Source organism: Bombina bombina, chromosome 8 (genome assembly GCF_027579735.1).
Source record: "Bombina bombina isolate aBomBom1 chromosome 8, aBomBom1.pri, whole genome shotgun sequence".
Lineage (NCBI taxonomy): Eukaryota > Metazoa > Chordata > Amphibia > Anura > Bombinatoridae > Bombina > Bombina bombina.
The window spans coordinates 108,661,480-108,688,218 of NC_069506.1; the positions used below are offsets into that span (position 1 = coordinate 108,661,480).

Consider the following 26,739-nt stretch of genomic DNA (forward strand, 5'->3'; position numbering starts at 1 on the left):
GAAACGTTTTTTCACTGTGAGAGCAATAAAATTGTGGAACTCATTACCAAAGGAGGTAGTGAATGCCAATACCATAGATACATTTAAAAATAGTCTGGATAAGTTTCTGTATACAAACAAAATTCATGGATATGATTGCTAGTATAAATGGGTCACATTTTAATGGGGTTATTTAAGCTTAACTGGAGCTTTTTGTAAGTATTTTAGATTTGTATAGGTTGAACTCGATGGACTTCAGTCTTTTTTTCAACCTTATCTACTATGTTACTATGTTACTCAAAGGAACCTTTCTAGTTTCTATATACCAGCAAGAAGACTATTTTGATATCCCAGTGGTACCATCTCACAGAAAATATCTCCGGTTTGCAAGTAAATGGTGAGCATTTCCAGTTTGTGGCTCTTCCTTTCAGAATATCAATAGCTCCAATAATATTCACAAAGGTACTGCTTCCACTGGTAGCAGAAATTCAAATACAAGGTATTTTTCTTCTTCACTAACTAGACATTTTTTTGTTTGCATCTTCGGAGCAACAGGCAGAACTGCATATGCATGTAGGACTACAAATCTTGAATTTCAGGTGGATAGTCTATCAAGAAAAAAGACAGCTCAAACCTTCTCAGTCCACAATGTTTCTGGGTGTTTTCTTTAAAGGGACATAAAACAAGTTGTGATAGAGACAAAATATAACAATATATACTTTAATTACTTTACCTGCAAATTTACACTGCAGTGCCTCATCATTAACCCTTTCTTTTTAGTTTCCTAATTGTGCAGCTCTTACTCCCCCCACACATTTCCTTCTATGGCTGTATCTATAGCTACCTTTGCTTTGGTAGAATACTGTACAAGACTTTAACACTTATCTGCTGGAGCATGCCTAGAAGCAAATAAGCAGCTGTGAAATACAATGCCTGTGTTTCTGATGCTAAACACTGTTAAGGGGGTGGATCAGATTATTCCAGACGGAATGGCTATGATACTAATTTTGCTTATTTTTGAAAATTATTTTAAAATACTTGCCAGAATTTTTTTTTAAAAAATTATGAAAACTATTTTTACTTAATTAGCTCTTTAGGATATGCACATATCTCAACATGTTTTATGCCACTTTAATACAGATAAATGTCTAGTTTCACTTCCTCATGAGAAGATCCAAGAATTAAAGTTGTTCCTCTTACAGATTCACAAATAGTTGATAGCAAGACAGTGAATGAAACTGACAAACTAATTTCTACTATGCATGTAATCATGCATGTAATCAAATGGACTTGATGGAGAACCAGACCATTCCAAATGCACTTTCTAGCACACTGGAGGAAGGAGTATCCAAATGCACAGGATTCCTTTTCCAAACTTCCTGAAAATTCATATCAGATGGTGGCTGAAGAGCAAAAATCTTTTTCAAGTAGTTCCATTGATTGAACCAAGGTTTATAGAAGTCTCCACTGACTCCAGCAGCATAAGCTGGGGTGCGATCTGCGGCCAAGTTCACATTTTAAGGGATTTGGTGTCAGGAAGATGATTACAAACTTCCAGCTAATATTGTGGAATTAAGAGCAGTTTTTCAGTCCTTACAATCCTTCTTTTTTTTTTTTTTTTGTCCAGTTCTTTAGCATCAGTCGTTAAGGATTCTGTCAGACAATATGACAACAGTGTCCCGCATAAAGTATCAAGGGGGAAATCAGTTTGGCAGCTCTACCAGGACCGCAGAGCAAAGTTGCAGACTTTCTGAGCAGCAAGAAGGTCTTTTCATCAAAATGGTGTCTAAAAATAGATATTTTCATTCAGACCATCAGAAGATGGGGCTTTCCAGAAATAGACCTTATAGCGAGTCATCAAGTAAACCACTGTTTCAGCAGGTATCCATCACCAAGCGGTCTGGGAATGGATGCGTTTGCCAGAACTGTGATTTTCATCTGGCGTATGTCTTTCCTTCACTTTCATTGATTACTTGACTACTGGAGAAAGAAATGTTTATCTTGATAGTGCCTTACTACAAGAAGACCATTACTCCATCTTCTGCTTTAGCTAGCAGTTCCGCCACCTTGGTTACTTCCCAAAAAAATGCATAATTTCTCAATCAAGGCACAGTCCTTCATCCTTGTCCTCACAAAATGCATCTGGCGGCATGGCTGCTAAGTGGGCAAGGTTTAGCAGTTTGAACATTCCTCCTCCAGTCATTCAGCAAGAAGGTTGTCTACTTCAAAAGCATATTACATAATGTTGGACGTATTCTCCACTTGGATGTTAGAGAACAAATTCTCTCTAAGATGTTCGAATTTCTCAGTTACTTCAGTTTCTGCATGATTGTTATGAACCAGGTCTTTCTACATCTACATTGAAAGTACAAGTATCAGCAGTTTCTGCAATATCCTGAGGAGTCAGATGGGCTCAGCATCCCATTGTAGCCCAATTCTTTTAAGCCCTGGCACATATTTGTCCAATTGTCAAGGTTTATTGTACTGTGGGACCTACCTATTGTACTGAATGGCTTAGAAAAAGCTTCTTTTGAACCTTTGAAATCGGCATCATTATGGAATTTGAAGACTGTTGCAAGCATTCTGAGTGAAAGAACCCTTCTTGGTTTTCCATTAGGATACAATTATCTTTCAGGGGGCGGAGCCAACTGCTGATGAGGGCAGACGTGTATGAGCAGAGCACCTGGCTTATGAACTAAAAAATGGAAAATAATTGAATATTATAAGTCTAGATTTGTGTCTCATATATTCCCGTCTAAGAATTTCAAGCGAGAAAAAGCCCTGCACAGAGGAGGTAAGCAAGATTATGGTTTCTTAACCTCACCATGTGGTAAGCGCTGCTGTTTCATCCACCGGCCCTCTAGCCTTGGCAATCTGTATTAACGGAGGAACTAGCTGACTCTCCTGGATCTCTGGACTGTCCTAACTAATATTTTTCTACACAACTAAGAGTTGAGGAGCATGTACTTACGATCCTCTCATTTTGTATCCGAGACACAGTTCTAATATAGAGGCGGTAGAGGCCTGGGAACTCTGCACCAAGTGGCTCATTGATGATTACTTCCAGACCCTTAAGAAGAGCCTTACCTCACTACTGTCTTCCCTGATGCAACGGCCGCTATCAACTACGGATACCTTAAACCCTCAGCAGCACGATATTGAGGGAGTCGTACTTGTATGCGCACCTCAGGAGAAACGAGAAACTCCTTCAGACGATCCACGGCTAAACTCATTGCATTCTGACCTGCTGAAGATAGTGGCTCCGGATTGTCCCCCACTGGAGAGCTCAATGGTAATTCATAATGTAGGAAAGCTATTGAAAACCCGCAGGCTTCCACTGCAAGTCACTTTGGCACCTAATCCACTCGGTGGCACCCAACATATTTTTCCGGATAATACCAGCTGGTCAGAAACTCACAAATAAGTTATACTGGTGACAACTCATTATGCAGCAGGAGCCGCGACTCTCAAACTGAAAACCATAACATCTGGGAGATATCCCTCTTTGGGGGAAAATGCCTGACCTTTCTTGGAACTCTGATATCACAGCGTGAGAGAGTACTGTTGGGATCCACATTGTCCCTCACGTACGTTTGAAGGAGGCTGAATCATAATATAGGTCATATATTGTGTTCCAATGCCGTGTTAGTTTCAACTTTACGCATATGGGACTTACTATGGGCAACTCAGGACATCTACCACTTCAAATGAAGGCACTACGCTGAATTACATTGAACAATTGTACCTGGAGCCTTATTTATAAATCAGCTTTGCTAAACTAAGAACTTATTTAGCGCTAACTTGAGCAACTTTTTACACACAAAATGTAGTATATTTACTTTCTCCTGAAAATCGGTATGATCACTGTTATATTTAGTTTAGTTTATAAGTATTTTAGCGAAAGACATGTTTTCTAGAAATATCTGTTCCCCAATTTAGAATCTTTTTATGAAGGATGTTAGTTAAATAAGTGATTATGCCTAAGACTTTTATCATTATTTTTTTGGTTCAGCATAACTAAACTAGTGGATAACTAGTCCCAGGTTTGACATGTTTACACGGATTAACTGTTTATTATACAATGATGATCCTAAGCCTTATTTTAGAAATATATGAGCACAAAGCCTATTCTGCTATACCTTTATTGGCCATAACTTATTAGTAGTTGGCTATTTGTGCTTTGTAAAAATATTCTCTACAAGGCGATACGATACAGATTTTTTTTTCCACTATATACCTCCCTTATATATACGATCTCTACTAAGATTGCTAACAAATCCATATGCCAAAAGTGCCTATTAAGTATGATCCAATGGTTTAAACTTCACTATTTCTGACATTATGTAAAGTTGCTTCTGTGAGGTTTGTGTTCTTTCTTATTGTAGAGGATCTCTACTGATTGAAACAGTCATCTGTTATTGGGTATAGGGCCTATGCCCAGTCGGCAGGGTTTGGACTAAGAGAGAAGAAAATAACTTTCTTTTCTTATATCTAAGGATACATATGCATTATCTATATAATAAAAGCCCTGACTTTACGTATTTTACTCCTACGGAGGTTGATTTATACCCCTGAGCCTTACACCTACCTTTTTTGGTTTGGAAGCCGGAATCGTTATTGGTGACGTATGAAGAGACTTGCGACGGGCAGGGGAAGCGCTGGAGCGGCTTTCAAGAAGAAAAGTTAAGTATATTAACAAAACCAGTGAAATGTAAAGTTTGATGAATGAAAGTGCCCCTGTTTTTAATAGGATTTTTAGAAACCGGCCAAACATTTGTCAAACTTTACATTCACTTTAACCGTGTTCTCTGTATTACTATGCTGTCCAGAACTAGGAATCGGGGTGCAAACTCATGTGTAAGGGTTATATAGTTAAAATGTGCATGGTTGTTTATGTACATGCCCCCTCGGAGAGGGGAATCTCGCCTGGTAAGTATTGTCTAGGTTATAGGCCAAGATATAGACATTTCATTTCTAATATTTTCAGCAACCCATGCCCATATGCTGTGAGGGCTAATGCACCAGTAAACAGCACATGTAATAGCTCAAATAAAGGAAAGGAACCTAATCTTAATTATAAGGATTCAAAGATTGGCAAGGCTGCACCGCAAAAAAATCACCACTATGACACTGCTGAATAAACCATTATTAACTGATTTGTTATACATATTATACAAATTAAAACCCAACTTTTGGTAAAGTGAATAAACGGCATGCTGTGTGTAACCGATATAAGAGTTCAACCCAAATCGCACTTGGCACTTAGTGTTCTTCTACGTGCTCCAGTGACTTAGTATTTGATCTGTTCTGTACAGAAATCCAGGCACTTAATGTGTAAGATCACTCACTGGTAAAGTGGCAGCTTGCAAAGTCAAACAGATTACTGAATGCTTGCGTAAATTCATTGGGGCATTAAATTAGGCTCTCGGGCACAATTTCCATCTTTCTGCTCAACGCTCGATCCTTCCAGCGAACGGAGACCTTTGCTTGGCCAATCCTTCTTTCAATGCCTGTGTTACTTGTGTAGTGACGTAATATGGCTACGCCCCATGCTGAAGTGCCGTTGATGGATAAGTCTGTATCTTTAACGGTGCATGTTCTTACACATCAAGTGCTCGGTTTTCACTACGGAACAGATCTGAATACTAAGTCACTGGAGCGTGTAGAAGTACACTAAGTGCCCAGTGCGGTTTGGGTTGAACTCTCATACCGGTTACTCAGAGCGTGCTGTTAATTCACTTTTCCAAAAAGTTTTTGGGTTTTAATTTGTATATGTATAATAAATCAATTAATAATGGTTAATCCAGCAGTGTCATAGTGATGAATTTTGCGCTGCAACATTGCCACTCTATGAATCCTTATAATTTTTAATATTTTGAAATAATTTCCTTTTTTAAAGGGGTCCTTGTGCACTAGATTTTTCTTTGCATAAATGTTTTGTAGATGATCCGTTTTTATATAGCCCACCTGGGAGTGTTTTTGTAAATATGTATATTTTTAGATGTATACTGATGTCTACACTGACTCCAGCTTGCTCCTGTTTGTGTAAAGGGTCTTTTCATATGCAGGGAAGGGGATTTCTGCTTTCCCTGCTTTCCCAGCCCCTTTCACTGAGTGTCCCAGCCTAACCTCATTAACCGTGCTTAATTAGGAGCTTCTAAGTAAGTTTTTTTTTTTTTAATGGTTTTATACTGAATTTTTATATCAGTATCTGTGCATATTATTCTTTAGAGTAGTTTCTTTTACATGCAGTTATTTGAAAATTGGTGTATACTACCCCTTTAAACTATTACAGGTTTTTTTTTAGAGCCGGTTAGCACGCAATATCAATAATAAATACTTTGAGTGCACCACATTTCTTTTTTCTTTTTGTAATTCAAACAGCACATCTCAAAGTCACAGTGTCTTGTAAGAAACAAATTACGTCTTCGTATACACAATTCACACCACTGTCAGCTTTCTGAGTTTGAATGCTGATTCACATGTCCTAAAACTCTTTAACACATTAAAAATGCCCACTAGGACACATAAAGGGACATGCAACTCAAACATTTTCTTTCATCAATCAAATAGGGCATAACATTTTAAACAACATTCCAATTTACTTCATTCTTTTGGTATCCATTGTTTAAAAAACATACCTAGGTAGGCTCAGGATCTAGCTGCTCATTGGGGGCTGCACATATATACCTCTTGTTATTGGCTTACCGATGTGTTCAACTACCTCCCCAGTAGTGCATTGCTGATCCTTCAATTAAAGGATACCAAGAGAATGAAGCAAAATTGATGATAGAAATAAATTGGAGAGTTGTATTAATATAATCGTGAAAAGAAAATTTTGAGTTTAATGTCCCTTTTAATTTTTGTTTTGCATCTTATCTGGCCACACAAACCAAACAATTCCTCCTGATTCTTTTACTATTCAGATAAGAAGTTTTCTTGGCTATGTATTGAACTGAAGCTGAGGGCTGCAACAACTAATCGGTAAGATTGATCATAAAAATAGTTGTCAAAGAATCTCATTATCAATTAGGTGGTCAGCGATTAGTTGGTTAATTGTACAGCACCAGCTGCTTCTATCCAATGAACTCCTGCACATGATATTGTGCAAACATTTTTTCTTTTCTTTCTATCTGATTAATCGGATGATTAATGTCCGAGGGCATTGTGTAGATTAATGGGAGGTGTTTCTACAACCTCCCACTAGTACCTAAATGCTGTCACCATTTCTGCTTAGAAGTCAATGTTTAGTGTGTGTGTATGTGTGTGTGTGTGTGTGTGTATGTGTGTGTATATGTATATGTATATGTATATATATATATATATATATATATATAGCAATAAGAAACAAATTGCAGAGACTTTTTGCAGATCCAAAACTCGATTTATTTCAGTTTAAAAAAAAAAAAAAAAAAAAAAAAAAAAAAAAAAAAAAAAAAAAATCCATGAATACATGATCAGAAATCGGCATGTCTCACAACTCCAACAAAACTTGTGAAAAAACTGCTGCTGACATGTTTCGCCGCTTACGGCGTAATCATAGCTACAGGTAAAATCCCTGCTCACCTATTTAAGGTGGCTGGGAAAATCCAATTGGTTAAAATTTAATTGGCAAGTTTAAGCTGGAATAAATACTTAACCCCATGTGAACTGTGAACACTTAGAGAGGAAATATCTTTATATTTATATTTCATTTCATTATATGGGTTTGTTTTTACTTTTGCAAACTGCTAAAGAAATTTAATTTTAAACCCTGATTAAATGCAAAGCGAGTAATTCATTATTATAGTTTACACCAGATTACCTGGAAAAATAGAAGGATGGGAATTATTAACCCAGTGTTCACATTTAACATGAGGTATATTTATGATGCCCATTATTACACAATGGGGATTCGTAACCACATAATTTTGGTGAAACATATCACACAAATTTGGCTTATAAGAATAACTTAAAGCCATTCTAACTAGATGCAGATTTATACAAAGAGTTAAGAATAAGTGGTTTCTGAATTACAAAGACAACTGAGGAGATTTTATGAATGTTTTATAAATGTTTACAAATATGTTTTGAGAATATTTTATCTAAGATATTAGTTATTCTAAAATTGCAATGGTTCTAGTGGGAAAAGTTAGAGTTATAGACTCATCCTAAATGGTAGGCTTATTATATTATTGTATATTAATATTAGTATTTAGTGTAAATATTACTCTTGTAATTTATAATATTCCTATACGTCAGGCCAATACAAGAGAGGGAGATGAGAGGACCACATGATTATTTCCAGAAATTAATTAGATCATATTCAGAGTTCAGACCCGAAGGTACTCGGGTCTGAAGTCTAAAGATCCAATACATCTCTCTCTTTTGTAGTAACCGATCACGATCACCTCCTCTAGGTGGACAACATACTCTTTCAATAGCCTGCCATCTAAGACTTTTAATGTCCTTATTGTGGCATCGTGAAAAGTGTTTCACCAGAGGTGTACTAGCTTCTCCTGCTTGAATTGTGGACAAATGGTTGCGAATGCGTACCTTTACTTCATTTGTTGTTAAACCTACATACTGTAGGTGACAGGAAATGCAGGTCAGTACATATACAACATAAGTTGAGGTACATTTCAGGCAACTAGTGATGGGAAAAGTTTCACCCGTAACTTCAGATTTAAAAATGTTAGATGCCAAAATGTACTCACATACCCGACATTTCTGTCTGCATTTGAACAGACCCTTATGGGTTAACCAAGCACTCGTCGGTCTGTTCAATTCAGGCAAGGATGAAGGAGATAATGCATTAGCCAAAGTCTTGGCTCTTCTATAGGAGCATCTTACGCCAGCTCTGACACATGTCTCCAATTTGTCATCCGCAGAGAGAAATGCAAAATGTTTCTTAATTATCTTACATATTTCAGTATATTGCGAACTGTAATCGGTGACAAAGGTTACACCTTGGAAAGATGTGTCAGTGCTGGGAGATGTTTTTAAGTGTCCCTCGACTAAGCTGTTCCTATTGAGCTTCTGAACTTCTTGTTGAGCTCTATGAACAACATGGTTAGGATATCCTCTTTTCTTTAATCGATTGCTGAGTTCAAACGATTGTTCCTGGTAAGTGTGATCTAAAGTGCAATTGCGTTTGACCCTTACAAATTGTCCCTTTGCAACAGCAAAAGGAACATGCTGAGGATGACAGCTGTGGGCATGTAGCAATGCATTGCCCGCTGTGGGCTTACGATAGATTCTACTAATGATTCTACCTTGTTCAGTACCCTCCAATGTGATATCCAGGAAGTTAGTGGTATTCTTACTTAACTCAGAGGTAAATTTAATACCAACATTGTTATTATTCAGAGAGTCAACGAATTCCGAGAATTCTGAGTCCCCGCCACACCAGATGAGGAGGAGGTCATCAATGTACCGTCCATAAAAATGGATCATATGTCTGTAGGAGTTACTATCTCCATAGATGTGGGACAGCTCCCACCAACCCATAAAAAGGTTGGCATAGGAGGGGGCAAACTTAGCCCCCATAGCTGTCCCACACCTCTGGAGATAGATATATATATATATATATAATAACAAAATATTTGTATTTGTGTTTTTTTAATGAATTGGTGTTTTTCTATGCTTTTGGATAAACAATGCAAGGTAATGTAATCAATATTCCTTGATTTGTACAGATGAAGTTAAGGCTGACGTTGAGTTAGAAGCTGAACAAAAAGATGATCTGTGTGTAAGGAGTCCACAGAAGCCTGAAGAGCTTGAAATCTGTGACAATATTTGTACAGGTGAGAGTTAATGTCCAACATGTTTTTTTTTTTTTATAAATCAATGTATTATATATGGAATGTGGTATATTTGTTCACAGAAAAACAGGTTTTCTTCACTGCCCCAACAAAAAATATTTTAGTGCTGCTTTCAGTGAGATTAATGTCTACCACAGAATCTAGCATGTCATTTTTGCATTTCTGACCTTCGATAACTATGTTTAACATCCACAAAGGGCAGTGATAGGTTGTGTGACTGCTGCTCTTGATTGGCTCATCTGCTGCAGTGCTTGCTGCTCCTGAGTGCAACATTATCTATGTGAATAGAGCTTTGTGTGGGGGGTAAAGACAGTTGTCTAAGGTTCATAATGAGTAAAGGACATGGTCTAACAAATTATAACATTCCACTTAAATTCTCCCCCTCACAGTTAAAGCTTTTTATTACATTGATTCCAATATCCATCTAGTCAATGCTGTTTTAGTAGGGATATGTTCCCAGATAGCATTCTGTTGTATTTATTGGGAATCGTATAAGACTTGTTCATAGATAGCTTAGATGGCTTAGACCATTAAAGGAACATGAACGTCAAAATTAAATTGTCATAATTAAGAGAGTGCATAAAAATAAAAAAAACTTTCCTATGTATTTATATGATTAAAAGGTGTGCACTGTTTTTATATGCACACTTTCTGAGGCACCAGCTCCTACTGAGCATGTGCAGCAGTGCACAGTATATACATGTGTGTGTTTTATGATTGACTGAAGGCTGTCACATGATATGGGAGAGAATGGAATTAACTTTGAAATTCAAAGTAATTTTGTTCTACAAATTTGAAAGTAAGAGCTTTCGCATTGTCTTTGTATTAGGTTTGTGTCAATTATGCACAGTTCTGCTGTAGTTAATAGTCCTTTAAATAATGATTATACTTTTTTCTTGTTTTTTTTTTTAAACCCTCAACAGTTTTGTTTAATTCATTAAACTGAGCAAATTTTAATTTGTTTTGCTAAAGACTGGTCTGTAAAGATCTTTAAAGAAATATATATATGATTACACATTGAGGTTTTTTTATTGTCAGTCACAGCCATGAGACCAGTTAGTCTACTCTTACCCTATGATTAAAGAGGTTCATCTATTCATATCTGCTCCATCCTCTTAAAGGGGCACTTTGTTGTAATTTTCCCCTTAATGTGTTTTCAATGACAGCTGCAGAGTATTAAATGTATTGGAAATTGCTACATTACGTTAATTCTTGCAATCAAAATGACTTTGCTTGTTGTAGCCACCACCCATCATAAAAAAATGAAATACACTTTTAAGTTTTCGCCTTGTCTAATTAAGCAAAAATAAGCTAAGCAGGCTATCATGAATAATCATGTTAAGAACAATAAAACTACTTTCCCGTTACTTTGGTCTCTTGGTATGTTTTTTTTATTTATTTTTTTACTTTTTTTTAATTTGATGTTTGAGAAAGGCATACATGAAAAATTAGTCAGTGTAACATAATAAAAGTATTAAGATACAGACAATGTATGACACAGTACAATTTTTAAAGTCTAATCTTGAAAAGAAAAGGCCTATTATGTAAATGTAATGCCTAATATTATAATCACCTCCAAACTAATATGTGAGGCCATTTTTGGACCTCCACAATAAATGATCTAGGTGTAGGAGGTTGTTGCTAACACAGGAGACCACGTTTGGATCTCCTACTGATAGACCTCATTTGTATTTTGTTTTTTTTTGTTATTTTTAAACATAGACTTTTGGAAGTTATCATATATAATATTATCATAATAAATACCACACTCTAAAGTAACAATATATAAATTAAACTGGCCAAGCATGGAATATCTGTAGTCTAGAGCAGTTACATAAGTAATATCAGTATATGCCAAGGTAGGTAACATATAATGCTTATATGATGTAATGAGGATTTGCATAAAGCTGTATAAACTATCAGTCACAAGGCTCTAGTGTGGTGGGCTGTGAAACCCTGAAGTTTACTGTTGATTATACTGCTATCCTCTAAGCAAGAAATAGTAGGCCAAACATATAGCATATGTTGGAGAATAGTAAGATATATTAGAGATATAAAGTCTGGCATGGAGAGCTAGGTTAAGTAACATGAAGGAGGTGCGCTTGGCAATAGCAATTAAGGGGAATTGAACATTTGTTCAAGTTAGCCTGCTTTAGGTATATTAGAGAGGGACTTTTAAACAAGAAGTTACTGGGAACGTCGCGCCAACCCGACTGCAGACAGCATGGCGTTGATTTTTGCCATCAAAGATAATTACACTTATGAGAATAAGGATTAAAACTTAATACCAGGCTTTTGTGTTTGTCATAAAACTCGTATAAACAACACAATTACCACCATCAGCAGGGCAAAATGGGAAGACAGCACAAAAATAGCCAAGCAACACAGAACAATGAATATAAGAAGTATGTTAGTTTGATATAAACTGTAAACTGGAGATATGCCCTCATTAAAACAGGATGTGTGAATCTACTGGGCACCCAATAGGCAACCAATATACTGTAGACTATATAAAGGGCATTCATTTTAAACATCTATGTAATATGCATTAAGGAACAAAAGTGACCCACAGTATCTTACTAACGTAAGGTACAGCTAGATATATTTCTTAAAGTAAATATTATAGGATATCTCTCTAGGTAGGTGGTCTGCCTGTCTTCTAACATCGCTATATCAGTACAATCAAACTTATGTGTTGTCACAGGAGATATGGCATGGTTAAAAGACAATGTAGTGCTATATAGTAAAAGAAAGTAAAGAAAAATATTAACCACAATGAGGGCAAACAAAGTAACAGTGCTATACAGCTTGCATATGTACATTAAGTATGTATAGAGACAATCATGTATGTAGACCAAAGGGTATGCTACCAAAGGGTTCATATTAAGTTCTTTAAACAGCCTTTTGCTTAGGTTATATCTTGATCAAGTTCTCCTTAGCAGGCTCACACATAAAAAAACAGTTAACCTACTCCTTCTCCTGTTTTATGAAATAGCCCCTCAGGCAGGGTAAGTCTCGCTGTATCACGATAATATGAAATGCCCTGAAGCACTGTTACATGGGGGCACACGCTGTATACCCAGAGCAGGTCCACACAGTTAGTTACCAGTATCGGTCTACCAGATGTCCAGTGTAGAATATTCGGCTGCAATAAATACTGTGTATAACAGAGAACGCTTGAGCGTTTTGAGGTAAATGAGGAGTGTTTTGTTTGCAGCTGTAGTTCTCTTTGATCTTTAAGCGAACTTGCTGCTAGAATTCTCCCGGATAAGTGCGGCGTTTCTAAGCCATGAGGAGCATTTGAAAGCTTCAAGGTAAGTAAAGAGTGTTTATTTTGCGATCGTGTCCCTCCTTGGTATTGGGGAGGAATTACTGCTTGGATTCTTTTTGGAAGACTTTGCTTGGCGTTATGTATTCATGTGATATCTGGTCTGGTCACAGCGATGTCGCCTATACCGATCCTCGGCAAAGCAGCACCGCTTTTAGTAGCATTTATTGCATATGGAATCACAACTTTCTTGTCCCGCACTTGGTATTCCTCCTCAGGGAATTGCTGATCTTTTTTGTTGCCGACAGGGCCAGCCAGTGAGCGCTGGGGCCCCAAAGCGCCACCACATGTTTCTGGGCTTAAAGGGACAGTCTACACCAGAATTTTTATTGTTTTAAAAGATAGATAATCCCTTTATTACCCATTCCCCAGTTTTGCATAACCAACACAGTTATAATAATATACTTTTAACCTCTGTGATTATCTTGTATCTAAGCCTCTGCAAACTGCCCCTTTATTTCAGTTCTTTTGACAGACTTGCAGTCTAGCCAATCAGTGCCTGCTCCCAGATAACTTCACGTGCACGAGCACAGTGTTATCTATATGAACTACGTGAACTAACACCCTCTAGTGGTGAAAAACTGTTAAAATGCATTCTGAAAGGAGGTGGCCTTCAAGGTCTAAGAAATTAGCATATGAACCTCCTAGGTTAAGCTTTCAACTAAGAATACAAAGAGAACAAAGCAAAATTGGTGATAAAAGTAAATTGGAAAATTGTTTAAAATTACATGCTCTATCTGAATCATGAAGGATTATTTTGGACTAGACTGTCCCTTTAAGGGTGTTTTATAAAAGAGGTTTCACATCTTTGTCTTAAGCTATAGACTTTTTAGCACTGATTACTATTAGACATTTCTTCCATGGTTTACTGTAGGACTGCATTTATTCTCACTTATTGGGACATTTTACTCTGTACAAAGGATCGTTATGGATATCACCCAGCTATTTTGTTTAATTATTATAACTCCTGGATGTCAAGATTTACTATTTGAGTTAATCCATTATGGCAACTGGTAACATTCCCACATGGGTAATAGAGTTTATTTTGGCCTAGACTGTCCCTTTAAATGCAATCTGCAGCATGTCTTCAAAAGCAGCATGATGATCTGTTAGTAAGCAGCGCAGCTCTTCCAAGAAACTAGTCTCCCTTTCCATGTTGGTCATCTATGAGATAGCTTAAGCGGGCACATATAAAGGAAAGAGTGCTTGCAGTGTTTTGTGGATTGTCACTGCTCACTAACGACAGGGCTACACAGGTGCCCTGTTGGGGGGTAAGATAGTAGGCCGCAACCTTCATTATGCTCTGGTAGGCTGAATCTGGTTCCTACCTTAATTCCGATTTGGCTGATAGGATTCTATCAGCCAATCGGAATTCAAGGGACGCCATCTTGGATGACGTCATTTAAAGGAACCTTCATTCTTCGTTAGGACGTCGTTTGAAGAGGATGGCTCCGCGTTGGCTGGATTGAAGATGGCTCCGCTCCGGAAGGATGAAGATAGAAGATGCCGCTTGGGTGAAGCCTTCTGCCGTCTGAAGGACCTCTTCTGCCCTGATCGGATGAAGACTTCTGTCGTATGGAGGACCACTTGTGCCCGGCTGGGTGAAGACGGCTCAAGGTAGGGTGATCTTCATGGGGTTAGTGTTAGGTTTTTTTAAGGGGGGATTGGGTGGGTTTTAGAGTAGGGGTGTGTGGGTGGTGGGTTTTAATGTTGGGGGGGTATTGTATTTTTCTTTTACAGGTAAAAGAGCTGATTACTTTGGTGCAATGCCCCGCAAAAGGCTCTTTTAAGGGCTATTTGTAATTTAGTATAGGGTAGGGAAATTTTATTATTTTGGGGGGCTTTTTTATTTTATTAGGGGGATTAGATTAGGTGTAATTAGTTTAAAATTCTTGTAATTCTTTTTTTATTTTCTGTAATTTAGTGTTTGTTTTTTTCGTAATTTAGTTTATTGAATTTAATTGTAGGTAGTTTAGGTAATTTATTTAATTATAGTGTAGTTTTAGGTGTAAGTGTAACTTAGGTTAGGATTTATTTTACAGGTGATGTTGTACTTATTTTAGCTAGGTAGTTATTAAATAGTTAATAACTATTTAATAACTATTCTACCTAGTTAAAATAAATACAATGTTGCCTGTAAAATAAATATAAATCCTAAACTAGCTACAATGTAACTATTAGTTATATTGTAGCTATCTTAGGGTTTATTTTATAGGTAAGTATTTCGTTTTAAATAGGATTAATTTTTTTAATTATGTTAAATGTATTTCGTTTAATTTAAATTATATTTAAGTTAGGGGGGGTTAAGGTTAGGTTTAGACTTAGGTTTAGGGGTTAATAACTTTAATATAGTAGCGGCGACGTTGGGGGTGGCAGATTAGGGTTAATAAATGTAAGTAGGTGTCGACAATGTTAGGGACGGCAGATTAGGGGTTAATAAAATTTAACTAGTGTTTGCGAGGCGGGAGTGCGGCAGTTTAGGGGTTAATACATTTATTAAAGTGGCGGCAATGTCCGGTCGGCAGATTAGGGGTTAATAATTGTAGGTTGGGGGCGGCAGATTAGGGGTTAATAAATATAATGTAGGTGTCGGCGATGTTCGTGGCAGCAGATTAGGGGTTCATAAGTATAATGTAGGTGGCGGCGATGTCCGGTCGGCAGATTAGGGGTTAAAAATTTTTTATTTTAGTGTTTGCGATGTGGGGGGGGGGGGGCCTCGGTTTAGGGGTTAATAGGTGTTAGTGTACTTTGTAGCACTTTAGTTAAGAGTTTTATGTTCCGGCGTTAGCCCATAAAACTCTTTACTACTGACTTTTAAATGCAGTCGAAGTCTTGACAGGAGAGGGTCTACCGCTCACTTCTTCCAAGACTCGTAATACCAGCGTTAGGCAAATCCCATTAAAAAGATAGGATACGCAATTTATGTAAGGGGATTTGCGGTAGCCTCGAATCGCAGAAGAAAAGTGAACGGTGAGCCTATACCTGTCAGACTCGTAATACCAGCGTTAGGTAAAAAGCAGCGTTGGGACCTCTCAACGCTGCTTTTTAAGGCTAACGCCAAACTCGTAATCTCGCTGAGTGAAACCAAACAAAAACAGATTTGCATCTTTAAAAAGAATAATAACTTTGATATATCAGGTTAGACAATAATGAAGAGAAGATACAAATAACCAGAACTGAATTAGGATTAAATTGCATACCCTAACATCTTACATATTGTATTCGAGTGAGATTCAAATTACTGCTGCTTGTAATTTTATTTATGGTTGTTCCTCATAGATTGTGTGTGGTTGGTTAATATGATTAGTTAGTTCTATAAGTAGGGAGTTTTAGTGTTTGAAATGTATTTAGAGGGTGGGAAACATTACTGCTCTAGTACATTGCTACCTTGCTACAACCTTTTTGGCTTGTATTTTAAAGAGTTTAGCTAATTAGGGTTGCTGTTTATAGTCTGTGAAATCACCTATACTTCAGGCATCCTATCTTATGGCAGTTCCATCACATGTTTTATCCTTTATGTGGTGGTGTTAGATCTATAGAATGTGTATTAACCTCCCCCACTCTGACCCGGCCGCAGACAGCGCCAAAGGAGGCAAACCATATATTAGTAGTGGCCACCCTTTATTATTTGTATTGGTATCTTCCTGATGTTGGCTATGTGTAAAATAACTGGGTGTCCTTGTTTTACCACATGTTTGTTCTATTGCATATTTCTATGTGGCAGCGTGGTTTTATCTGTCTAGGATCGTGTTGCAATTGCTTAAATATGCCTTTCTATAGATGCGGTTGCAATTAGTTATATACTCTGTTCTAAGAGATTGCTCATGTATAAGCAATGATAAATCCAAACAAACAACTTGCTATAGAACATTTAAATGGAAACAAGAATACCTTCTAACTTAGGTGAGCCCTAACAGTTAAAACCTATAAGAGGTATAATTTCTACTAGGCCTGTCAAAAATAATCGTTTTGACGATGCATCGCGATGCGGCATGAAACGATTCTGCATCGATGCGCTGAGACGCGATAATCGATTAACGTTACCCACGTGACCAGCCTCCAGGAAACGTAAAAGAAAGTGCGCGAAAGTGCGCGGTACATCGTTTTGACGTCACTGACGTCACGTCACCCAATAAAGCAACATGGGCGCTCATGGGCGGTCTCTTGAAGTGCCGAAGTTACGCAGTAGGAGCAAAGCAGGAGTTTGTTGCCTGAGATTGATGATGGTACACGGCGGTATACTACAGCTACACGGCGGGCTCATTTTTATTTTGTGGGAGACAGAGGAGGAGACCTATGGTGAGAATTAGACTAACTAACTGTTTGTTTAGTTAATAGTTACCAAAACGTTGTACATTTTGCCAATGCCATGCCATAATTGCCATTGCCATGCCTGCCTAATGCCTATTGCCTCAACTGCCTACTACTTGCCAATAGGTAAACTAATTATTAACTTACTTAAAGAGCAAATCAATAAGGGGTACACAATCACATTTATTACACAATAAGGGGTAACAATTAAATACTTGCCTTATTTACTTAACGTAGTATGCTGAGCTGACTGAGGCTCAGGCTGCTGCATAATTAATTGCTGCATTATTGAATAATATTGCATATATAAAAAATGTATTATAAATAAATATAGTATACTATTATTGTCTAATAATGTCTCTATTAGTCTAATCTGTATCTATTATCTACATGTTTTTCACATGGATGGATGGCCTGGTCTGAAGTTCTAATATTTTAATAATATATTAATTCAAGAAAGTGCATGCAATTTTAAACAACTTTCCCTATTATATAATTTGCTTATCCTTTGTTGAAATGCATAGCCTCCTCCTTGTGCACAAAGTATTATATACTTAGTAAGTAATGTGTGTGCTGTGCGCAATGCATTGCTAATATGTCATCAACAAACGATATCTGAGAAGTATGAAGCAAATTAAATAATAGAAGAGTTAGTTATGATGTTTATTTAAAATTGTATTCTCTATCTGAATCATGAAAGTAAATGTTTGGGTTTTTGCACCTTTAAGTGTGTAATATATTACAGTAACTGTGTCAGTGAGTGAGTGATGTCCCCTGCAATTATCACAATGCAATTTGTTTTAAAATTTATGTTCGCAAAATGTATGGCATTGGCAAAGTAGTTGAAGTTACTAGTACTTGTTGATTTTACAGTTGCGGCTTGACATTTTGACAACTGGAACTTAGTGTATTTTCTTTTTTTTTTAACACTGACAGAGTTTGACGTTGACAACAACATCATCCGTCACATATGTACATGTCATGCTAAAATGACAGAGGGAGACAAAAAAGATAGAGAGATAAAAAATGCACCTAGCATTTTAAAAGCAAGCATCTGGGCACATTTTGGATTTTATGAACATACTGGAAAGCACGAATTGGACAAGACACACGCGGTTTGTAAAGCCTGTCACACAAAAATTAAATACCTAGGGAATACTACTAACTTGAGAAATCACGTTAGACGTTTTCACTCTGAGATGCTAACCCCTGCCGCTGTCGCCAGTGCCACTGCCAAGGAAATAACAAGACTAGCTGAAGCTCATCAGCCAAGAATTGATGCAATGCTGTCAACTTTGCCACCCAACTCTGAAAAAGGGAAGAGAATAACCAAAGCTGTGGCAACTTTCATAGCGAAGGACCTACGGCCTTACTCTGTTGTGGAAAACCTTGGGTTTCGCAACCTGTTGAAGACACTAGAGCCACGTTATAAGATCCCGTCACGCAATCACTTAACAGAAAACGTTATACCTGCACTCTACCAAGAAACAAAAGCTCAGGTAATTGCATCAATGAGCCAAGCCAGTCGAGTCGCACTAACGTGTGATTCATGGACTTCAGTCACGACGGAGTCTTATGTAACAGTAACTGCACATTACATTAGCAAGGACTGGAAGATCTTGTCGCATGTGCTGCAAACGAGAGCAGTTTATGAGTCTCACACGGGTTCTCATCTGGCGGAGCTACTGTCTCGTGTCGTGGAAGAATGGCAGCTGTCCGATAAATCTGTAGTGCTTGTGACCGACAATGCTTCGAACATGATTGTTGCTGCTCAAGTTGGAAAATTCCCTCATGTAAAATGCTTCGCCCATACACTGAATCTCGCATCCCAGCGGGCGCTGAAAGTGGCCACGCTCTCCAGGCTTTTAGGCAGAGTGCGACGAATATCAACATTTTTTCACCGCAGCACTACAGCAAACCACTGTCTGAAAGAAAAACAGAAATGTCTTGGCCTGAAGAATCATAAGCTAATAACTGATGTGACAACAAGGTGGAACAGCTCATATGACATGGTCGAGAGGTTCCTAGAACAGCAACCTGCAATCTGTGCCACATTGTTGTCTCCAGAAGTCAGAAAAAGTGAGTCAGATCTCTGCACTCTCAACGAAACAGATGTGTCAAATGCAGAGGATGCTGTGAGTGCATTAAAGCCAATGAAAGATGCAACCACACTGATGTCAGAAGAGCGCAATCCAACTGTTTCTCTCATTGCCCCTCTAAATGCACAACTGCTCCAGAACATGACAGACACCATGGGAGACACACCCATGATCCATGAGATCAAGAATGCCATCAAAACAGATCTCCTGAAGAGGTACAGCAGTGAGGCAGAGAAGAAGATACTTTATACAGCCTCTGCCCTGGATCCTCGTTTTAAGAGACTGCCTTTTATTCTCACAGAGGAGGAGAGATTGGAGATATACAGAGGAGTGACTGAGGAGGCTGCATCCTTGGAGGTAATTTTAATTGCATCATGTTTCTTGAATAGATGTGAGCTGTTGTATGCATTTATTTATGCATTACTGTCTCTCTGAGCACACACATAGCATTAGCTGGCTGGCTGCTCGAGGTAATAATGAATGCTATTTTTTCTATTCTTTTGTTCAAACACAGATTGAGTGTACTAGTACAGTTACATCTAGGAGGACAAACGTGGATGAAGTGCCACTGCCTGAGGGAAAAGAAACTCTGGAAGAAGAATCAGCCATCGAGGAGGATAACCCTTCTCCTCCCAAAAGAAAGTCCACATCGCTTCTCATGACTTTGCTGGGACAGTCTTTCACTGACACTGAAGGTACAATAGAACCCAAGACCCCCTATGCCAAGGCTGAAGAGGAAATAGAGAAATATTGTAAAGCCCCATCTCTGCCTCTCACTGAAGACCCTTTGAAATGGTGGCATGTACATGAGGTCATATTTCCCCTCCTCTCTCATTTGTCAAAGCGATACTTGTGTATCCCAGGTACAAGCGTGTCTGCAGAGCGGGTTTTCTCCACTGCAGGAGATGTGGTAACGGCTAAAAGAAGCACACTCAAACCAGAGCATGTGGATCAACTAGTGTTCTTACAGAAAAACCTACATATTCCATAATTCTGAGTAGTGATTCAGGTTTATAATATTAATATTTAATGTTTTTTGGCACATCCAGAAGAAAGTGCTGTGTGCCCCACTGCCCAGTGCAGACTACTGTTAAGTTATTTTATATTTGTTACTGTTATATAGCTTATAGCTTTTTGAAAAATGAAGCTTAAAACCTTGAGTAAATCTTTGTTGGATCACAAAATATACTAGTACACTACACGACACGACCGACCACGTCACTCTGTCACAGTCACACACACACACACACAATACAAAAGAAACAACACACAACTGCACACACCTCATGTGTGCGTGTCAGTCAGTGTCACCCTTCACCATGATTCACTCTTTATGATGTGTGTTTTTTTTGGTATTGTTTGACTGTGTGTGACTGTGACTGTGTGTGTGTTGTGTAACAATATATTTGTGATCCCATAAAGATATTGATAATCAAAGTTAGTAAATCTAGTAGTTCAATGCTACTTCTTGTATAATGTCTATTACTACTTCTAGTGTTACTGTGATGTTTGCCAATCAGGAAGTGCTCTGTTTTGTAGATGTTGTGCTATTGTTACAGCACACCCCTGTATTGTTTGCAATGCAGTGAGTGCATAGTGCACACTGCATAAGGGATTATTAATATTATTCATTCACACTAAAAAATTGTCTATTTTAAATAGATCCTTTAAGAAAGATATCATATGTTTTTGTTTATGATCCCAATCCCAAATGCCATCCCACCCACTCCCAGGCAGATCTGTAGGGGTTAACCGAATATAACCAACCAGTTAACAATAACAATGTGTGTACTGCAGTGTCTAACTGTCTCTTTATGAGTGTGTGAGTGTGTCTGTGAGTGAGTGAGTGCCAGTTTGAAAAGTTTGTATGTATCTCATTCTCTATGAGTGTGTGTGAGATGAGTGTATTAACTGCCTTTGAATTTTTTTGTTTGTATGTGATTGTGTGTCTGTCCCAGTGTCACTGTCTAAGTGTCTATGAGTGTGAGTGTGACTGTGGCTGACTGTGGTGCCATTGAATGTTTTTGTTTGTGTGTGTGTCCCACTGTGTCTCTAGTGTCTGAGTGTCTAGTGAGTGTGACTGTCTAACTGTCTATGAGTGCACTATGCAGAGAGTGAGACTGAAGCCAAACCCCACTATAGGGGAAGGAAAAGCCTTGAGTAAACCTTGAGTAAATCTTTATTGGATCACAAATATACTGTACACTACAGACAGTACAGCACACACACAGTGCCACACACAACAGCACAATACAAAAATAAAGCACACACACCTCAGGTGAGTGGCGTGCCACCCTTTCTTCACCATGATTTACTCCTTGATGTCTGTGTCCTTTTTTATGTATTGTTTGTTTGTGTGTGACTGCTGTGTACTGTTCAGTGACAGACTCAGTCACTATTCAGTTGTGTGTAGTACTGCTTTAACAGTAACTAATAACTAACTAATTATATTTGTGATCCCATAAAGATAATATAATCATCAAGAAGAAACTGTAGTTATAGTAGTTCAGTTCAATGCTACTTGTTTTAAATGTCTCTCTCTCTAGTACTATTGTAAGTCTGTAACTGTGTGTAAACTAATTGTATATGTCACAATCACATGTGTGTTGTGTGCACACTCTGTGCTGTGTGTTGTGTTCCAGATTCTTCACGTGATGTTTGTTTGCCACAAATTGACAGTCATGAAGGCACAGTGGACTGCACCTGTAATTTTGTACCTATAAGGGATTTATGTTTTGTTTTCTGAGGACAATTTTCACACAAATAAGGTATTATGGTGGTAACTTAAGCTTAACCTATCTATTTGGGTTTTAATTTAATGTCTATTATATTATTATTACTAAGTAAGTAAAGAAATTAAATTAAAACCAACATAGATAGGTTAGACATTTATTTGTTGTTCATGTTTCTTTACAAGTGTATAGTGTACTACTTACTAATATATAATATATACATTTAAATATTTTCTTTTACTGAAGAAGTACACTGTGAGCACTGCACTTTTTACACTACGTACTCTGTAACTACAGTTTGATGCCATAATATTGTTTCCAAACCAATACAACAATTGCCATTTAGTATTTACTGTTCTATAAACTGTTGTTGTCTGCTGTGTTCAGACTTTGCCACAGGAAGAGTGTCCTTTTTTGAGCTAATAAAATAAAAAAAGAGTTTATTTCAATACTTTGACTTCTTGAATTTTTTTTTCTGAAAAATTTAAAAATTGGGCAGAAATAGTGCAGTAATCGTGATGCATCGCGATGCATCGTAGAATCGAATCGTATCGAATCGTTACGATGATAATCGTAATCGAATCGAATCGTGAGACAGGTGAAGATGCGCAGCTCTAATTTCTACGTTCTACACAGAAACAAAATGCTAAAACATCTGCTCTATATATTATAGTGTACATACATAGGCTATGTAAATCTAAGCATGTCAACACATTGCTAGGTTACTGAAAATCTAGTGCAGTCCAACTTGGTTTGACCTATTAAATGCTCATTATAGATTTGCTCCCTGCTGTTTATATCTGACCATAGCAGATACATATTTTTCGTCTGTTTCATAAACGGTTGAAGAGGAATTAGGTCTTCTCCTTGATTGAATCAATTGTCTTAGTATTATATCAGCAGGAGGTATTTTTGGAGCGTTCATGTTCTTTTTTGAGCTGTATGGTGTAGCAGAGACTATCTTGTAGTGCATGGTGTGGGGTAATGCCTGTGTAATCTCTGGGAAGCATGAGGTTCGTTGTTTCTGGTTCCACAACCTCTCGTGAGCAGCCGTGATGGATCCGGTTTTTGTAGATTGTGAGGACTCAATGTTCCAGATGTCAGGAGGTGTGTCCCATTCACATATGGTATAGATGTTAAGTGTCCAAGCTTTTTGCCTTTTCGGGTGCCATTTTTATATATTGGCTATTTGGTATCTGTGCCAGTTCATTTCGCTGTGGGAGAGGTGATACGTCTTGGATGTCAATCCGGTAGTTGTTTTTCTCTAGGATATTATTGTCCCTCCTTATTGCAGGCATAAGCCCTGCTTTGAAGTGGTTGGGTATAATCCCTGGATGTCTACTTGTTGGATTTTTCAGCTTTCCTAGGCCCTGTGGATGTAGCAGCTCTGTAGATCAAATTAGGCTGTATTATCTGTTCCTCCGATATCGCCATAGGTGCTTTATCTATGAGGCGTTGTAGCTCCTGTATTGGGAGTGCTTTCTCTATTAACGGGTGGAAGAAGGCCTCCAGCTTGAGGTGCAGCAGTTCACAAGATTTGGAAGCATTTTCAGCCCACATGGCTAACATTAGGTTCAGCGTCGGGTCTTGTTTCATGGTTGTGCTGAGCAGAAGTATGTTTTTGATGCGAGAGATAGTGGGAGTTGTGATCGCTCTAAGATGCATCGCATCGCTTCCTAGTGCACTTGTGTGATTTTCAAGTGACTAATGTGTTCAGTACTGGCGGTGTTTTGAGTGGCTCAGGAGGAAGGTAGGAGCCGCAGCAGAGCGTGACTGGGTCTTACAAAAAAAGAAAAGACTGTTCAAATGTAAAACCAATCTATATTTTTCTAATTGTGTACACATGGGCAATGAACCCTCTGCCTTAGCGCTTATTTCGGATGCACATAAGGTTATAACTATATAAATCTATAGAAGCATTTTTTCTTAAAGATACAGTACAAAAAAAAAAAAAGAAATAAAAGCAGATTTGACCAAGATTGTTTTTTTGTTTAGGTTATCATGGATGAGCTTGAACAAAATATGGGCCCTATGTGTTTGGATGCCATTGTGGAACCCCCTGTTACACTATGTGACAATTGTGTTGAGAGAGCCTTACAATGTAAAGAGAAAATATTTTTTGATAAAGATATGTCTAAAGATTGTTCTCAAACCAATGAGATTCAGGGTATGCTGCAATCTTCTCCCCAAGCGTCATAGCCTTTAATGTCTGCACAAGCTACGCCATGTTCTTCTACGGGGTCTGCTTCTTTCACTTTGCAGGATATGGCTGCAGTTATGTCATCTACCCTCCCAGGTTTTGTCTAAGTTACCAGTATTGCAGGGCAAACATAGCAGAGCAGAAGCTCAGGGGGTCCCTGTAACTTCTGATGCTTTGATGGCTATCTCTGATGTACCCTCCCAGGCCTCTGATTTGGGGGGGTAAGGCTATCCTGTCTGAGGGGGAACTGTCTGACTCAGGTAGTGCGTTGCCCCAGACAGATTCGTACGTCATGTCCTTTATATTTAAGCTGGAACACCTCTGCCTGTTACTTCGGGAGGTTTTAGTGACTCTGGACGATTGTGACTCCATTGTGATTCCTCCAGAGAAATTGTGTAATATGGACAGATATCTGGAAGTCCCTGCTTATTCAAATACTTTTCCGGTTCCTAAGAGAATTTCGGAGATTGTTACTCGGAAATGGGAAAGACCGGGTATCCCATTCTCCCCTTCCCCTATGTTCAAGAAAATGTACCCTATAGCTGACACCATGCAGGATTCTTGGCAAACGGTCCCTAAGGTGGAGGGAGCTATTTCTACCTTGGCTAAGCATACAACTATCCCTATTGAGGACAGTTGTGCTTTCAAAGACCCTATGGATAAAAAGTTGGAGGGTCTCTTAAAAAAGCTATTTGTTCATCAAGGTTTTCTCTTACAACCTACAGCCTGCATTGTGCCAGTCACATCTGCAGCGGCCTTTTGGTTTGATGCCTTGGAAGAGTCTCTGAAGACTGAGACTTCTTTAGAGGAAATAATGGATAGGATTAGGGCCCTGAAGTTTGCTAATTCCTTTGTTACAGACGCCGCCTTTCAGATCGCCAAATTGGCGGCTAAGAATGCAGGTTTTGCTATTCTAGTGCGCAGAGCATTATGGTTAAAATCTTGGTCTGCGGATGTGTCCTCTAAATCCAAGCTTTTGATTATTCCTTTCAAGGGGAAGACTCTATTCGGGTCTGACCTGAAAGGGATCATTTCTGACATTACGGGAGGTAAGGGCCATCTCCTCCCTCAGGATAAGTCAGCCAAGCAAAGAAGACAGAGTAATTTTTCGTTCCGTTCGAAATTTCAAGGGAGTCCCTTCTTCCTCTTCAGCTAAGCAGGAAGGGAACTTTGCACAAGCCAAGTCCACCTGGAGACCCAACCAGGCTTGGAACAAGGGTAAACAACCCAAGAAGCCCGCTGCTGCTCCCAAGACAGCATGAAGGGGCAGCCCCCGATCCGGGACCGGATCTAGTAGGGGGCAGACTTTCTTTGTCCAGGCTTGGATAAGAGATGTTCAGGATCCCTGGACACTAGAAATCGTGTCTCAGGGGTATCAACTAGAGTTCAAAAATTCCCTTCCAAGGGGAAAGTTTCTTCTTTCACGATTGTCTGTAGACCAGACAAAAAGAGAGGCGTTCTTACGTTGTGTAGAAAACCTCTCCACTATGGGAGTAATTCCTCCCGTTCCAATACAAGAACAAGGGCAGGGGTTTTACTCAAATCTTTTCGTGGTTCCCAAAAAAGAGGGAACGTTCAGACCCATTTTAGATCTCAAGAGTCTAAACAAGTTTCTCAGAGTCCCATCCTTCAAGATGGAGACGATTCTTCCATTGATCCAGGAGGGTCAATATATGACTACCGTGGACTTAAAGGATGCATACCTTCACATTCCTATCCACAGAGATCACCAGTTTCTGAGGTTTGCTTTCCTGGACAAACATTTTCAGTTTGTGACTCTTCCCTTCGGGTTGGCCACGGCACCCAGGATCTTCGCAAAGGTTCTAGGGTCCTTGCTAGCGGTTCTCAGACCGCGGGGCATTGCAGTGGTGCCTTATCTGGACGATATTCTAATCCAGGCGTCGTCTTACCAACTGACAAAGTCTCATACTGACATGGTTCTGTCTTTTCTAAGGACTCCTGGGTGGAAGGTGAATCTAGAAAAGAGTTCACTAATTCCACAGACAAGGGTTCCTTTTCTGGGAACTCTAATAGATTCCGTATCCTTGAAAATTTTCTTGACGGAAGTCAGAAAGTTAAAGATTCTGAATACATGCCGAGCCCTTCAGTCCAATCCTCTGCCATCAGTGGCTCAGTGCACGGAGGTAATTGGATTGATGGTGGCGGCAATGGACATCATTCCGTTTGCTTGTTTTCATCTCAGACCTCTTCAACTGAGCATGCTCAGACAGTGGAATGGAGATTATGCAGATTTGTCTCCTCAGTTCTGGATCAGGAGACAAGAGAC

General features: G+C 38.6%; 1 protein-coding gene across 2 annotated transcripts in view; it reads left to right on the forward strand.

Moving 5' to 3' along the window:
• LOC128638501 (oocyte zinc finger protein XlCOF7.1) overlaps positions 1-26,739 on the forward strand; it is a 134,437-nt gene that overhangs the window by 73,042 nt on the left and 34,656 nt on the right. For both annotated transcript variants that reach the window (XM_053690490.1, XM_053690489.1), the window contains exon 6: positions 9,657-9,764. In XM_053690490.1, coding sequence (XP_053546465.1) covers positions 9,657-9,764 — 108 coding nt within the window. The remainder of the gene's footprint in view (positions 1-9,656; positions 9,765-26,739) is intronic.